At 51.9% G+C, this 14,376-nt stretch overlaps 2 protein-coding genes across 2 annotated transcripts; one reads left to right on the top strand and one right to left on the bottom strand.

Annotated features, from left to right (window-relative positions):
- The first annotated feature begins 2,653 nt into the window (after window positions 1–2,653).
- LOC148295855 (uncharacterized) lies at window positions 2,654–4,005 on the top strand. Its single transcript, XM_088250617.1, has 2 exons — window positions 2,654–3,423; window positions 3,567–4,005. Exons 1-2 carry the CDS (start codon window positions 2,654–2,656, stop codon window positions 4,003–4,005), a joined length of 1,209 nt encoding a protein of 402 aa, XP_088106743.1.
- A 5,079-nt stretch (window positions 4,006–9,084) lies between these two features.
- Window positions 9,085–9,462, bottom strand: LOC148295854 (uncharacterized). Its single transcript, XM_088250615.1, has one exon. The coding sequence runs from the start codon at window positions 9,460–9,462 to the stop codon at window positions 9,085–9,087; it is 378 nt and encodes a 125-aa protein (XP_088106741.1).
- Window positions 9,463–14,376: the final 4,914 nt, after the last annotated feature.

Genomic DNA, 14,376 nt, shown 5'->3' with positions numbered 1-14,376 from the left:
TTTTGCGCATGTTCTGGCCGTGAGTTCCAGGGGCCAATCTGGTGATTTGGCTCTACTCTGGAACAATGATACTGAGTTGTTTATTAAGTCTTTTTCGGATCACTTTATTGATGCTGAAGTTGGTTCTATTGGGGTGGCTGGGAGATGGCGTCTCACGGGCTTCTACGGCTTTCCGGCAACCGCCGACCGGGATAAGTCCTGGGTGTTGCTTTCCCAGCTGGGTTTGCATAATCATTTACCTTGGCTTTGTGTTGGTGATTTTAATGAGCTCCTCTTTGCTCATGAGAAGGAGGGGGGGCTCCCTCGTAGTGATCGGCAGATGAATGGTTTTCGTGAGGTTGTGGATCTCTGTGCTTTTCAGGACTTGGGTTTCTCTGGCTACAAGTTTACTTGGAAGCGAAACTATGCGGGTGAGGTAATCCGTGAGCGGCTGGACCGGGCTTTGGCAACGTCGGACTGGCAGGACCATTTCCCTCTTTCGTATGTTTTGCATCTTGACCCTTGTGCGTCAGATCATCTGCCCATCCTTGTGGTTCTCCAGTCTCAGCCGCGGCGTCGTCGTCCGTCCCGAAAGCGGTTTCGTTTTGAGGAGATGTGGTCAGCCCATGCTGACTGTGAGCGGGTGGTGCAGCAGAGCTGGTCTGCTGGTTCTTGGTTGAACCCTACTACACGCTTCGAGAAACGTCAATCATCGACGTCCCTGAAGTTGCGAACCTGGAGTTTGGTGGAATTTGGTAATACTGCACGGCGTCTTTCTGACCTTCGGGCGAAGTTGGCCCTTCTTTTTCGAGCTCCGTACTCTAGTTCCTTGGAGGATGAGAAACGGGTGGTTCAGGGTGACCTTAACGCTCTGCTTCAGATGGAGGAGATATATTGGAGGCAGCGCTCAAGGGCTATTTGGCTGAAAGCGGGGGACAAAAACTCCAGGTTCTTCCACCAACATGCCAATCATCGCCGAAAGCGGAACCTGTTACGGGGTATACTTGATGAGGAGGGTAGGTGGCATTCTTACGATGCTGGGATTGAGAAGACGGTTCTTGATTATTTCACCCAGTTGTTTTCGTCTGCTCAGGGTGAGGGGATGGGTGAGATTCTTGATGACCTGGAGTGTCGGGTCTCGCCTGAGATGAACCATTCCCTTATGCAGCCGTTCTGTTCTGTTGAGATAAAACATGCTCTGTTCCAAATGCATCCTTCCAAGGCTCCTGGGCCGGATGGTATGTCCCCTTTTTTCTATCAGAAATACTGGGCTATTGTTGGGGACGACGTTGTGCGTGCTGTCACTGAGTATTTTCGGTGTCCGGGGGCAGTCTCAAGGATCAATTCTACTTCTGTTGCTTTAATCCCTAAGGTGAGGGAGGTTCGAAATATGTCTCATATTCGCCTTATTAGCCTGTGCAATGTTATCTACCGTATTGGGGCGAAGGTCCTTGCAAACCGGTTAAAAGGACTCCTTCATCACATCATCTCCCCAAACCAGTCCGCTTTTGTTCCGAGTAGATTGATTTCTGACAATTCCATTGTGGTTTTTGAAATGACCCACCATTTACGTAAGCGTAGACGTGGCAAGAAGGGTTGCATGGCGATTAAACTAGACATGAGTAAGGCCTATGACCGTGTGGAGTGGAATTTCCTGGAGGAGGTCATGTTGAAGCTGGGGTTCCACGCTCAGTGGGTGGAAATGCTGATGGCCTGTGTCCGTACAGTTACATATTCCTTCCTTATTAATGGGGAGCCTCGGGGCAACTTGCATCCTTCTAGGGGCCTTCGTCAGGGGGACCCTATTTCGCCCTACCTGTTCCTATTCTGTGCGGAGGGGCTTACTACCCTGCTTAATATGGCCGAGCGTCGTAGGGAGCTGCAGGGTATCACCATCTGTCGTGGGGCGCCGAGCGTCAGCCACCTTTTCTTTGCGGATGACAGCTTTATCTTTGCTCGGGCTAACTCAGCTAACTGTTACCATTTACGACATATCCTTGAGTTATATGAACGGGCCTCGGGACAGAAAATTAATTGTGGAAAGAGTACTGTGGCTTTTAGCTCAAATATCCCTATTGACGTTCAGGGGATCTTGGCCCATCAACTCGGCGTCAACAAAGTTTCTCACCATGACATTTATCTGGGGCTGCCTACGGTGGTGGGACGCTCAAAAAATATTTGCTTCCAGAGCATTAAGGAGCGTGTTTGGAAGAGGATGCAGGGTTGGCAGGACAAGACCCTCAGTATGGCAGGCAAGGAAATCTTAATTAAGGTGGTGGCCCAGGCTATTCCTACTTACACTATGAGTTGCTTCCTGCTACCCAAAAACTTTTGTTCTGATCTTGAGCAACTTATGGCAAAGGTTCTGGTGGGGTCAGCATGGTGATAGGCGAAAAATCCACTGGATGCGTTGGGGCAAGTTGGGTCTACCAAAGAGCGAGGGTGGGTTGGGTTTTAGGAGCCTCTATGCGTTCAACCTTGCTATGCTTGCTAAGCAAGGGTGGCGCCTCCTTCATAACCCAGATTCTCTGATCAGCAAGGTCTTGAAGGCTAGGTATTTTCCCCACTCTTCTCTCCTGGATGCGGTTCCGGGTTCCAAACCATCATTTGTTTGGAGTAGCATTCTCTCTGCTATGAAGGTTATTACCCGTGGTTCTCGGTGGCGTTGTGGGTAATGGGTCCGATATTAAGGTTTTGGGGGGACCGGTGGCTCCCTAGGCCAACCAGCTTTGAAGTGGTTACTCCTCCTGTCGTGGGGCTTGAAGAGTTAAAAGTTAGCAGCCTCATTTGTAAGGCGAGCCAACCCCAGAGGAATATACCACTTCTTACGTCCCTGTTCCTGCCCTTGGATGTGGAGGAGATTCTCATGGTGCCTTTAAGCCTCCGGTCTCCCCCAGACTACCTCATTTGGCATTTTGACCGGAAGGGAAAATTTTCTGTTAAGAGCGCGTACCGTGTGGCTCTTACTTTGTCGACTGACCCCGACCCACCATCTTCCTCAGTTTCGGGCATGACTCTGTTGTGGAAGTGGGTTTGGAATGCAAAGCTCCCTAAAAAGATTAAATTATGTACCTGGCGTGGTATCCATGATATCCTTCCTACGTGTTGTGCTCTTGCTAAGCGGCGGGTCTCTTTACCGCAGCTGGGGTGCTGCGTTTGTGGAGGTGCGGAGGAGTCAGCATTGCATATCCTCCGGAATTGCCCGTTTGCTCAGGCGGTCTGGCGTTTGCTCCCGGGTCTTCTCTCCTCTGACAGGCACGCTGACTTACCCTTACAAGATTGGCTCTTTGTCTCTTGGCGTGAGTTGACGTCCGCTGCTCGTGCCCTGTCCATGGTCGTGATGTGGGCCCTGTGGTCTAACCGGAATGATGTTACATGGCGTAGCACGCAGCGGCAGCCGCATGATCTCGTTCAGTTTGTGCTCCAATATATGGAGGAGTTCCGGTGTGCAAATGACCAGCCTACGGGTAGTCATGCCTCCCTTGGTGCGAGTTGCTGGAGTTGCCCTCCACCAGGCACGATCAAAATCAACTTCGACGGGGCCTTCCACCCTGGGTCGACTGGGGGGGTGTTGGGGTTGTCATTAGGGACGAAGATGGGAGATTTCTGGCTGCCCTTGCGAAGCGTGTGTCTTTCGCTAGTTCTGCGGAACATGTTGAGTGCCTCGCGGCTCAAGAGGCTGTACGGTTCTGGGGGAAGATGGGGGGGCAGGCGGTCAGGTTTGAGGGTGACTCGCTCAATACTATCCAGGATGTTCTCTCCTCCGAGGTAAACTTGTCCCCCTTGGGGCAGCTTATCGAAGATATTCAGTCTAGCTTGCAGGATCACCGGAGGGATTGCTTTAGTTTTGTTCGCCGTGAGGCCAATGGTGTAGCTCATTGTTTAGCTAAATTTGCTGTTAACTGTTCGCACCCATGTGAGTGGGTCGAGGTGCCCCCTGATTTTATTCAGGACGCCCTTGATGTCGATAGTTGTACTCGAGGTCAGGCTTTTCGCCCCCCTCGTCCTTCTACTTTGTTATTATGAGTATTCTCTCCTCGTACGCGAGGATTTTCAAAAAAAAAAAAAAAAATAGAAAAAGTAGATTATGAAATATTAGAAACTCTGTTTGCAGCCACTCTCCCCTTCGAGTGAAATGTATCCATCCCATTCTCACGGCATGCCTAAGCGCGCGTCGGAGCGAGGTGGAAGGAAATCGCTTGAGGCGTTATTCTATTTAGCAAGTTGCACGTTTAGCGTGACGAGGTGTTGTTAGGCGGACGAAGCGCCATTGTTCTGCAAGCGGCTGCGAGAGGAAGAAGATGACCTCGCGTGTTTTTTTCAGGGTTCGTTGGGAATGAAACGACTTCGTTTCATATAGTTAATGAAACTCACGTTCAGCACTGGGATTACATAAAGAAACGCACGTTCAGCATGCCTTTTTTTATAATTTTTAAATCATGATTTTTTGTTTTTAAACAAACAACAGACCTAACGCCTCCACTTAAATCATGATTTTCTTTTCTTTTTTCCTTTCTAAATTAATATATTAACATGGACCTATATATATATATATTTAGTATAACCTTTGTTGACGCCAAAAAGTGGTTCTTTGACTTAGAGGGTCAACTTAGTAAATTTGTGTCTTCGGTAGACTTGATGCTTCGGTAGACTGTGCGATCTGCAATAAAAGTAAGCGCACGGTAAGACCTAGGGCACCGGTGTGGTACCGGCCGAAGGCTCTCCGATGCTTAAGTAAGTTCGGGAATAGAAAGTTCAACTGACAGATCAATAGGCTTGTGTGCCGTAAGTTCTGATTACCTCCATTTTGGGGATGATTGGCCTCCTTTTATAGGTCTTGGGAGGTGTGCATTTTGTTGATTATTTCGATGTGGGACTGTGGGCGTCGCTTGGGAGCGTGCCACGTGTCCCGGGAGAGGGTGTTGCCCTAATGGAGATATCGGTAGGTAGAGTGCCGAGGGCGCCTCTGACCAAGCCCAGTTTTCTCCACGTGTCCTGCTCTTATTGGCTGTTTATTTTGGGTGTAAACAGGAGTCCCCCAAGTTCTCGAGCGAGATTTCTCGGTCGGGGACTTGTATGTCCTTCGGTAGGCGCTCGGTTAATCTACCGTTCGGTAGTCTGTCAGGGAGGCGCGCTGGGGCCTTGTCCTGGTGCCGATTGATCTCAAAAACCTGCCTGGAAACTCAAGAGTCGCTACTTTGAGGGTTACTGTTCGGCAGTTTTTGGTATATTAGGAGGTTCCGAGGGATGCTTGCCGATAACTTGTTAACTTGGGCGAGTTTTGATTTTCTCATGCGTCTCACGCACAGTGGAGGGTAATGATGGGACAGAATGACGCTTCGTCTTCTGCACCCAGCGTGCTGTCAGAAGTTCCACCCAGCGCATGACACGTGGCGTGTCTAATCACGCGGAGCGGCGCCATTAATGCGCCGTTTGGTCTTTCGAGGCATACCGTTGCGACTTTCGCCCTATAAATAGAGGGAGTCTCTGAGGTGAAGCTCACTTTGCGTTTGTGAGTGAGGCGAGAGCTCTGTCCAGGCGATTTCTGACGAAGGCGATCGGTAACAAAGGCGATTTCCGGCGTGAGCAGACGGCAATACAGGCGATTTCCGGCAACATCAAACGGTACTAGAAGCAATTCGAGCCTTTTACTTCCAACACACAAGGTACCGTTCGGTAACTTTGCAATTTTCATTTCTTCTTTTCATTGTGCATACGTCCTTCCATGGTTTGAACTAGACTAGAACTTTATGCAAGTGGGATGTGGTTCGGTAGTCTAGTTGCCATAGGTAGAGACGTAGGCATCGGTAGGATAGTCCCCCGTATGGCCCTTAGTTTCCTTCCGTTGTTTTTGTAGATGTCTGATAGCGAGTCAGGATTCGAGAGCGAGCCCAACGCGTTCGAGAATGAGTCTCCAGATAGGAGAAGGGCTACCGACAATGAGGAGTCGGGGTTTGATACCGATAGCGATAGTGGTTCAGAGGTGGAAGTAGTTGGCGAGAGGGTTAGACCTGCGCCCACCCATGGAATCGGTAAGGGGCTCATGACCAGTCAGCCCCTGCCGTTGGCTGTTGTTTACAGTGATGGTCGGCAGGCTGGGTTGAGCCAGCGTCCCGAACCTCAAGCGGAAGACGCCCGGATGCCGGAGGCATCTTCCAGTCACCGTGAAGAGGCTTCTACTTCTGGCCGTGAGGAGACTTCCGAGCCAGTTACCCTACCGAGGGTGACAATAGTGAGCAGAGGGAATCAAAGGATACCGATGGGGGTACCGAGGGAGCAGCTCTTTGACGTAGATTACCTACCGCCCAATAAGTTGACCTACCGAGAGCTGGAGAGGATTAGGGCGGAGTATAGGATTCCCAATTCGGTAGGGATGAGGATCCCGAGCCCTACCGAATCCCTGAGCGACCCTGAGGACGGTGAGGTTGCGTTCTTCACCGACGTCCTTCAGCAGGGCCATCTTTGCCGCCAGAGGGCCATCTTTGCCGCTGAGGAGGAAGGGGGGCCTACCGAGGCGGTCACACTGGCCTGTCCTTCGAAGACGGTCCAGTTTGCGAACCACATGATCGTGGGTTCGCAGATGGACCTTGCTGAGATTGACGAGCTGCCGAAGAGGGCTCTTCGGGAGGAGGCTGGGCGCGCCTTCCGTCTGCAGGCCACGGTAACCTTCGAACTCCAATCGTGCTTTTGTCAATAGTTTTCTTCTGTTTGATACTGACTTGTGGTTTTGTTTCTCAGGCGTCGATGGACATGTGGCTGTGCATGAAGAGAGCCATCAACGCTGCCGAACGCGCGAAACGGCTCTACGAGGACGGCCGCTCCAAGGTTGCCGATGCCGCAAAGGCGCTCCAGGACCACGCCAGCCTGGTGCAGGACATGCGTGCTGCCGAACGGCAGATTCAAGCGCATGAGGCAAAGCTTGCCGAGATGCGTGAGGCTCTAGACGGCGCTGAGCAGGCGGCTAGGCATGCCGAAGGAGTGAAGGTGGCGGTGCAGACGGCATTGGAGGCGTCCGAGCGATCGAAGGCAGCGGAGATAGAGGCTGCCGTTAACGAAGCCATCGGGGGATACCGTTCCTCCTCTGAGTTCACCTCTTTGGTGGATACCGAAGTGGCTTCGGAGATGGCGGACCTCATCTACCGTTTCAAGCGGTTTAATCCGGGCCAGAAGCTGAACCTGAACTTCGCTGCCGATCCCCCTCCCCTACCGGAAGGCCTCACAGAAGAGATGATCGAGGAATACGAGGGGGAAGATGCCCCTGAGGATGCCGAGGGTCCGGATGCCGAGGATGCCCCTGATGCGACCGTCGATGCCGCGGTTGAGGCTACCGAAGAGCAGGGAGGTCGTGCTGCCGAGGCATGAGTTGTATTTTTATAATAGTAATTTTTTTTGTATTTTAATTGCCGTTGGCAAAATTTCCGAACACATTAATGCCGAGGGCATTTTTAATTTTTAAAGTAATTTGTCTTTTTAAACTTGTGTTTTTGCCAATTTATGTTTGAATTCTTATCCATGCTTGTTACTGCCGTGGGCTAATAACTGTAGGATGATTACTGATTGGGCCGTTGGCCACTTAGGAGTTGGTTTGCCTTGGATTTAACCAAAGTGCCCTTACCTTCGTATACAAACCAAAGCATCGGTGGGAACACGGTCCCACAAAGCCTTTCGCCTATGGAGATGCCGTGGGCACGTCTGGGATACCGTATAGCCTTGTAGTCCTTGCGCGATGAGAATACCGTAGGTAATTCTTGGGCATTGTACTGCCGTAGGCTCGTACATACTGTATTAACTTGGAATGAAAATTGACAAGCTAAGTTGGAATCGGCAGTAAGCATGTAGTGGTCTACTTTTAGTTGCCGTAGGCAATGTTACTGTGGCTCATTTTGGTGAGCCCTACCGAAACAATGTTTTTTTTTGAACGGATACCGCTAGGATGTTACGTTCCGAATACATGGGACTGGATAATCTCGTTTTCTTTATATATGCCGTAGGCAAAAATACAAATTCCTCCCTGCCGTTGGCTAGGGGGCTTTATTTAAAATAACTCTTGAGATGGTCCACATTCCATCGGTGACCGAGGGTCTTCCCATCTGTGCCTCGGAGCCTGTAAGTACCGGAACGTAGGATGCCGATGACTTCGTAAGGTCCTTCCCAAGAAGGTCCGAGGGTTCCTTCCGTTGGGTTTTTGGTTGCAAGCGAAACCTTGCGCATGACCCAGTCCCCGATTCTGAAGGAACGCGGTTTGACCCTTGAGTCGTAGTACCGAGAGACGCGCTGTTTGTAAGCTTCATTCCGAAGGTTGGCTACCGGTCGCCGTTCTTCGATTAAATCCAGGCTTAACGCGAGTGCTACCTCGTTAGCCTTCGGCTCGAAGCTTTCCGTTCGGTAAGAAGACTCACCGATCTCAACTGGGACAACGGCTTCCGAGCCGAATGCGAGGCTGAAAGAAGTTTCCCCTGTGGAGGTTCGGTAGGATGTCCGTATGGCCCATAGAGCTTCGGGAAGCTTCTCCGGCCAAGCGCCCTTGGCACTGTTGAGTTGCCGTTTCAAGAGTTTCTTGATGATCTTATTTACGGCCTCAACTTGGCCGTTCGATTGAGGGTGAGCTGGCGAGGCGAAGAACAGGTTGATTTTGAGGCGAGTGCAGAACTGCCTGAAGAGCGCCGAATCGAACTGTCTGCCGTTATCAGTGATCATGGCGTAGGGAATGCCGAAGCGGCAACAGATGTTGGTCCAGACAAACTCTTCAACTCTAGCTGCCGTTATGGTGGCTAAGGCTTCGGCCTCAACCCATTTCGTGAAGTAGTCCACGGCAACGATCGCGTACTTGACCTGTCCTTTACCTTGCGGCATTGGTCCAATTAGGTCGAGTCCCCATTGGGCGAATGGCCATAGGCTTACGATAGGCGTGAGGGGTTCGGCAGGTAGGTGCGGGATGTTACCGAACCTCTGGCATTTGTCGCACTTCTTTACCATCGCGATTGCGTCCCTGTGCATGGATGGCCAATAGTAGCCCTGCCGAAAGGCTTTGTGGGCCAGGGATTTAGAACCGGAGTGATCGCCGCAGACACCACTGTGGATCTCCCGAAGGACATACTCGCCCTGCTATTCAGTGATACATTTCATGTAGGGGGTCGAGTAGCCACGTTTGTACAGAACGTCGTTGATGACAATGTACCTCGTCGATCGGTAACGCAGCTGTCTGGCCTTGGCCTTATCCGTAGGGAGGGTACCGTTCGTTAGGTAAGCGTGAATAGGCGACATCCACGTATCGTTGTACTCTACAGCGCAGACCTCGGCAGTGGCGGTGCTCGGAAGGGCCAGTATCTCGACGGGGATCTTTCGACCCACTTTGTCGTTGATTGCCGAAGCCAGTCTAGCGAGGGCGTCGGCATGACTGTTCTCGTTCCTTGGTATCTGCCGAATCTCGTACGCCTGGAACTTGTTTAGCAGTTGGTGTGCTGCCGTAAGATATGCCGTCATGGATGCGTCTTTAGCTGCGAAGTCGGCAGTCACCTGGTTTACTATTAGCTGCGAAGTCGGCAGTCACCTGAATTGCCCCCATGCTTCTGGCGAGCCGTAGGCCAGCCAAAAGTGCCTCGTATTCGGCTTCGTTGTTGGACGTTCGGAAGCCAAACCTGATGGCATTTTCAATTTTGGCTCCATCGGGAGCGGTGAGTACCAGACCTGCTCCGCATCCTTGTTGGTTTGCCGAACCGTCAACATGCAGGATCCAGAAATGAGTTGACTGGTCGAGGCGACTGCCGTTCGGTAGGCCTTCCTGTGGAGGGGTTTTCTCAGTTTCTGAAGTCTCCGAAGGTGTCAGCTCATCGATGAAGTCTGCTACGGCTTGTCCCTTTTCGGCAGGCCTAGGTTTGAACTGCACGTCGAATTCTCCTAGCTCGATCGCCCATTTCACCAATCTTCCGGATGTTTCTGGTTTTTGAAAAACTTGCCAAAGGGGCTGGTTGGTTAGAACGATGATGGTGTGGGCCTGAAAATAGGGCCTTAACCGCCGGGCAGAAACGACCAGAGCTAAAGCCAGCTGCTCGAGCGGGGGATACCGAGACTTTGCCCCCTGAAGTGCCTTACTGACGTAGAAGATCGGCAGCTCTGCCTTCTCTGGGATCCGTATCAGTACAGAGCTGACGGCAGTGCTGGATACCGATAGATATAGAGAGAGCGTTTCTCCAGGGAGGGGTTTCGATAGTAGCGGTGCTCGGCCCATGTAGTCCTTCAAGTCTTGAAACGCCTCATCACATTCGGCAGTCCACTCTATATGGTGTTTGCCCCCTTTCAAGGCTTTGAAGAACGGTGCACATTTGTCTGTAGCTTTGGAGATGAAGCGAGTGAGGGCTGCCACTCGTCCGGTAAGGCTCTGGATGTCCTTTTGTATCTTCGGCACCTCCATGTTGATTATGGCTTTGATTTTATCGGGGTTTGCCTCAATACCTCTCTGGCTGATCATGAAAACGAGGAATCTTCCGGAAGATACGCCGAAGGCGCACTTCGTCGGGTTGAGTCTCATTCGGTAATCCTTCAAGATGCCGAACATGAGCGATAGGTTTTTCAAATACTCCCCTGCCGTTCGGCTCTTTACTAGCATGTCATCTACGTAGACCTCCATGGTGCTACCGATCTGCTCAGCGAAGATTCGGCTGACCAGTCTCTGATAGGTTGCCCCCGCATTCTTCAAGCCGAACGGCATGACGTTATAGCAATACAGGCCTTTGTCAGTTATGAACGCCGTGTGTTCGCTATCGGCAGGGTGCATGAAGATCTGGTTGTACCCAGAGTATGCGTCCATGAAGCTGAGCAGTTCATGACCGGCAGTGGCGTCAACCAGCTGATCGATGCGCGGCAACGGGAAGCTATCCTTCGGACAGGCCTTATTGAGGTCGGTGTAGTCCTGGCACATTCGCCATCCGCCCTTTGCCTTCCGAACCATGACTGAGTTTGCCAGCCATTCCGGATATATGGCCTCTCGTATGAAGCCGATGGTCATGAGTTTGTCCACCTCGTTCTTCATGGCTTCATACCGTTCGGTATCGTAGGATCGGCGCTTTTGCCTGATAGGTTTGAATGCCGGCGAGATGCTCAGCTTGTGGCTGATGATGTCAGGTGATATGCCCGGCATGTCGTTGTAGGACCAAGCAAAGACTTCTGAGTTCTGCCGAAGGAACTGGATGAATTCGGCTCGGAGGGTGGCGTTCAGCATGGTACCGATTTTCACACACCGGTCCGGTTGATTCTCGTCTAGCGCCACCGTTTCCAGATCTTCGGCAGGTTGTGCCACTAGAGTGGGCGTTTCCTCCCTTGGATCGTCCACTGGTTCATTGCCGTTCGGCAAGTCTGCGACCGTGAAGGTTTCCTTCTGCTTGTGGGGAGCTGCCGATTTCAACGTTGTGGCGTAGCAGTTCCGAGCGCTCAATTGATCGCCCCTGATTGCCCCCGTGCCGTAGCAGGTTGGGAACTTCATGAGTAGCATGTGGGGGGACAAATGGGCCTTTATTGCCATTAGCGTCGTTCGGCCGACAATTACGTTGTACGCCGTAGGATAGTCTACCACAAGGAACTGGTCGTAGACCATGGTCCTTCGTGGTGCTGTGTCGAAGGCGATTGGCAAGCTGACACTACCGATTGGCTGGACCAGGTCTCCTGAAAAGCTAAGGAGAGGCGAGAGTTGCCGATTGACTTGGCTGTCGTCAATTCCGAGTTCTTTGAATGCATCGGCAAAGATGACGTTTACCGAACTGCCATTGTCGATTAGGATTCGTCCGACATCGAACTCGGCAACGTCGGCTCGGATGATCATAGGGTCGTTGTGTGGGTAGATGATCCCTTCCTCTTCTTCTTCGGAGAAGGTGATGGGTTCCCACCTGACCTTCGGCATCTTTGTATGCCGGCTGCTTTCAATGCCGAGGACTTGGGGATACTGTGCCGCCCTGACATACTGCTTTATCGAACGGTTAGATGCTCCGGCAAGGGTTAGGCCTCCGCTGATCGTGCTGATCATGTTGATCTGCCGATTAGCGTTCGGGACTGGCGCCTGCTGAGGTCTGGCTATGTATTGATCCAGTTTGCCTTCCCGAATTAACCACTCGACGATTTTTCGCAGGCTTATGCAGTCCTCGGTATTGTGGCTGTTCTGCTGGTGGTATCGACAAAACTTCCCTGTATCCCTACCGTCTTGTCGACTGGGCTTTCGGAATGCTGGCTTCGGGATTATCTCGTTTTCGTTCATCAGCACTGCCTCGTAGGAGGTGTTGAGCAGGGTGAACACCTATGTTCCTTGGTTATGTGCCGTTAGTGGGGCTCGGTAGTTGTCCCTGCCGTACCTGCTCTTGTTTTTCTTGGAATGCCCCTTTTGGGAGCTTCCGGCATCTTTGCGTTTGTGATTTTCAGAGTACGCCGCAGTCTGGGTTGGTGGTGCGTACGGCGATGCCAGTGCCGTGGAGGGGCGCTGTACTGGTTCGCTCTGCCGAGCCGTGGGCTTGGCCCTCGAGTTGAAGTATTCAGCCTTGGGGTGGATTGCCGCTTGCTTCATGAGTTCATCATACGTACGCCAATTGCTACTGTGTACCAGATACCAAAAGTGTGAGGACCGTAGGCCACTCTTGAAGGCGCCGTAGGCTGCCCTGTCATCGGTATCCGGACATCTCGAGTACTCGTGGCTGAATCGTGCGGCATACTCGCGCAATGGTTCGTCATCCCTCTGCCGGATGGTATACAGATCATCGGCAGAGTACAGTCTGTCTGTCTGAATCATGAAGTGGTTCAGGAAGATTTGCTTCAGCTCGTCGAAGGAGTCGACCGTCCCTGGTTCCAAACGGTAGAACCAATTCAGAGCTGCTTCTGTGAGTGAGGAAGGGAACAGAAGGCAAAGGCCTTCGTCGCTTAGCCCTCGGCACCCTACTGCCGATTGAAAAGAATGAAGGTACGTCAATGGATCCTCCACCCCTGTGTAGGGGGTTATGCGGAGGGGCTGCACATCCCTATCCTGCCGTGAGTGCCTTATGCGCTCGGTGAAGGGTCCCGGCCGAAGCCTTCCCCAGTCTGGCTCCTGTGAACGAGTCCGATCGTCCTCCATCTTCTGTACCCTTTGAAGGAGGAGGCGGATGACTGGGTCTCTGTCCGGTATCTCCTCCGCCGTTTGATGCACCGATCGCGGCTGGGACCTGGCAGGGTTAACCTCTGAGAACTTCGTCGGGGTTGCCGAACGGTAGGAAGATGACCGGTTGGGGGAAGGAGTGTACTCGTGGTCAGACTCTGCCGTGGATTCCATGACCGGTATCCTTCGTATCGGAGACTTCCTCCCCATGTTCTTCAGTCGGGGATCGTCCAAGCGGGCGTTGATCCTGATCGGCGATTGCTGCCGTTCGGACTGCCGTTCGACTTCTCACTCCAGCAGCCGGTGTCGGCAATCGGAATAGACCTTCTTCGGTACATGGGGCTTATTTTTGGGTGCCGGGACCACCAATTGTTTAGACGGCGCAGGCGTTGCCTTTGCCACCTTCTTGCCCTTCTTCTGCCGACGAGGAGTCTGTAGGCTTTCGGACGATCGGTCTGTCGGCATGTTCTGTGTTTGCTGCTGGTTTAACAGCAGTTGCGTTTCTTCCACTCTGGTCGAGAGAAGATTATTGTGTTCTTGCATCCTAGCCATGTCCTGCCGAAGGGACACGACTTGGGCTAAAAGCTCCGCGTTTTCGGCGGATTGGATCACAGGGGGATTAGTTGCCGGTGTGTATGGGGCTGGCGCAGGGCTCACCCCGCTTGGCATGCCGAACGGCATCCCCTCTCGTGGTACGAACGTAGTTTTTTCAGTGGTCCCCATATGTTCGGGATAAAGGGTCGATTTTATCGAATTCCCACAGACGGCGCCAAACTGTTGACGCCAAAAAGTGGTTCTTTGACTTAGAGGGTCAACTTAGTAAATTTGTGTCTTCGGTAGACTTGATGCTTCGGTAGACTGTGCGATCTGCAATAAAAGTAAGCGCACGGTAAGACCTAGGGCACCGGTGTGGTACCGGCCGAAGGCTCTCCGATGCTTAAGTAAGTTCTGGAATAGAAAGTTCAACTGACAGATCAATAGGCTTGTGTGCCGTAAGTTCTGATTACCTCCATTTTGGGGATGATTGGCCTCCTTTTATAGGTCTTGGGAGGTGTGCATTTTGTTGATTATTTCGATGTGGGACTGTGGGCGTCGCTTGGGAGCGTGCCACGTGTCCCGGGAGAGGGTGTTGCCCTAATGGAGATATCGGTAGGTAGAGTGCCGAGGGCGCCTCTGACCAAGCCCAGTTTTCTCCACGTGTCCTGCTCTTATTGGCTGTTTATTTTGGGTGTAAACAACCTTAATATATGAACTGAATTGTCTTTTTGCTTTTGTTTTAGATTTAG

Source organism: Prunus avium, chromosome 3 (genome assembly GCF_965620075.1).
Source record: "Prunus avium chromosome 3, drPruAviu1.hap1.1, whole genome shotgun sequence".
In the NCBI taxonomy this organism is placed as follows: domain Eukaryota; kingdom Viridiplantae; phylum Streptophyta; class Magnoliopsida; order Rosales; family Rosaceae; genus Prunus; species Prunus avium.
This window is presented reverse-complemented; position numbering and strand designations above follow the sequence as displayed.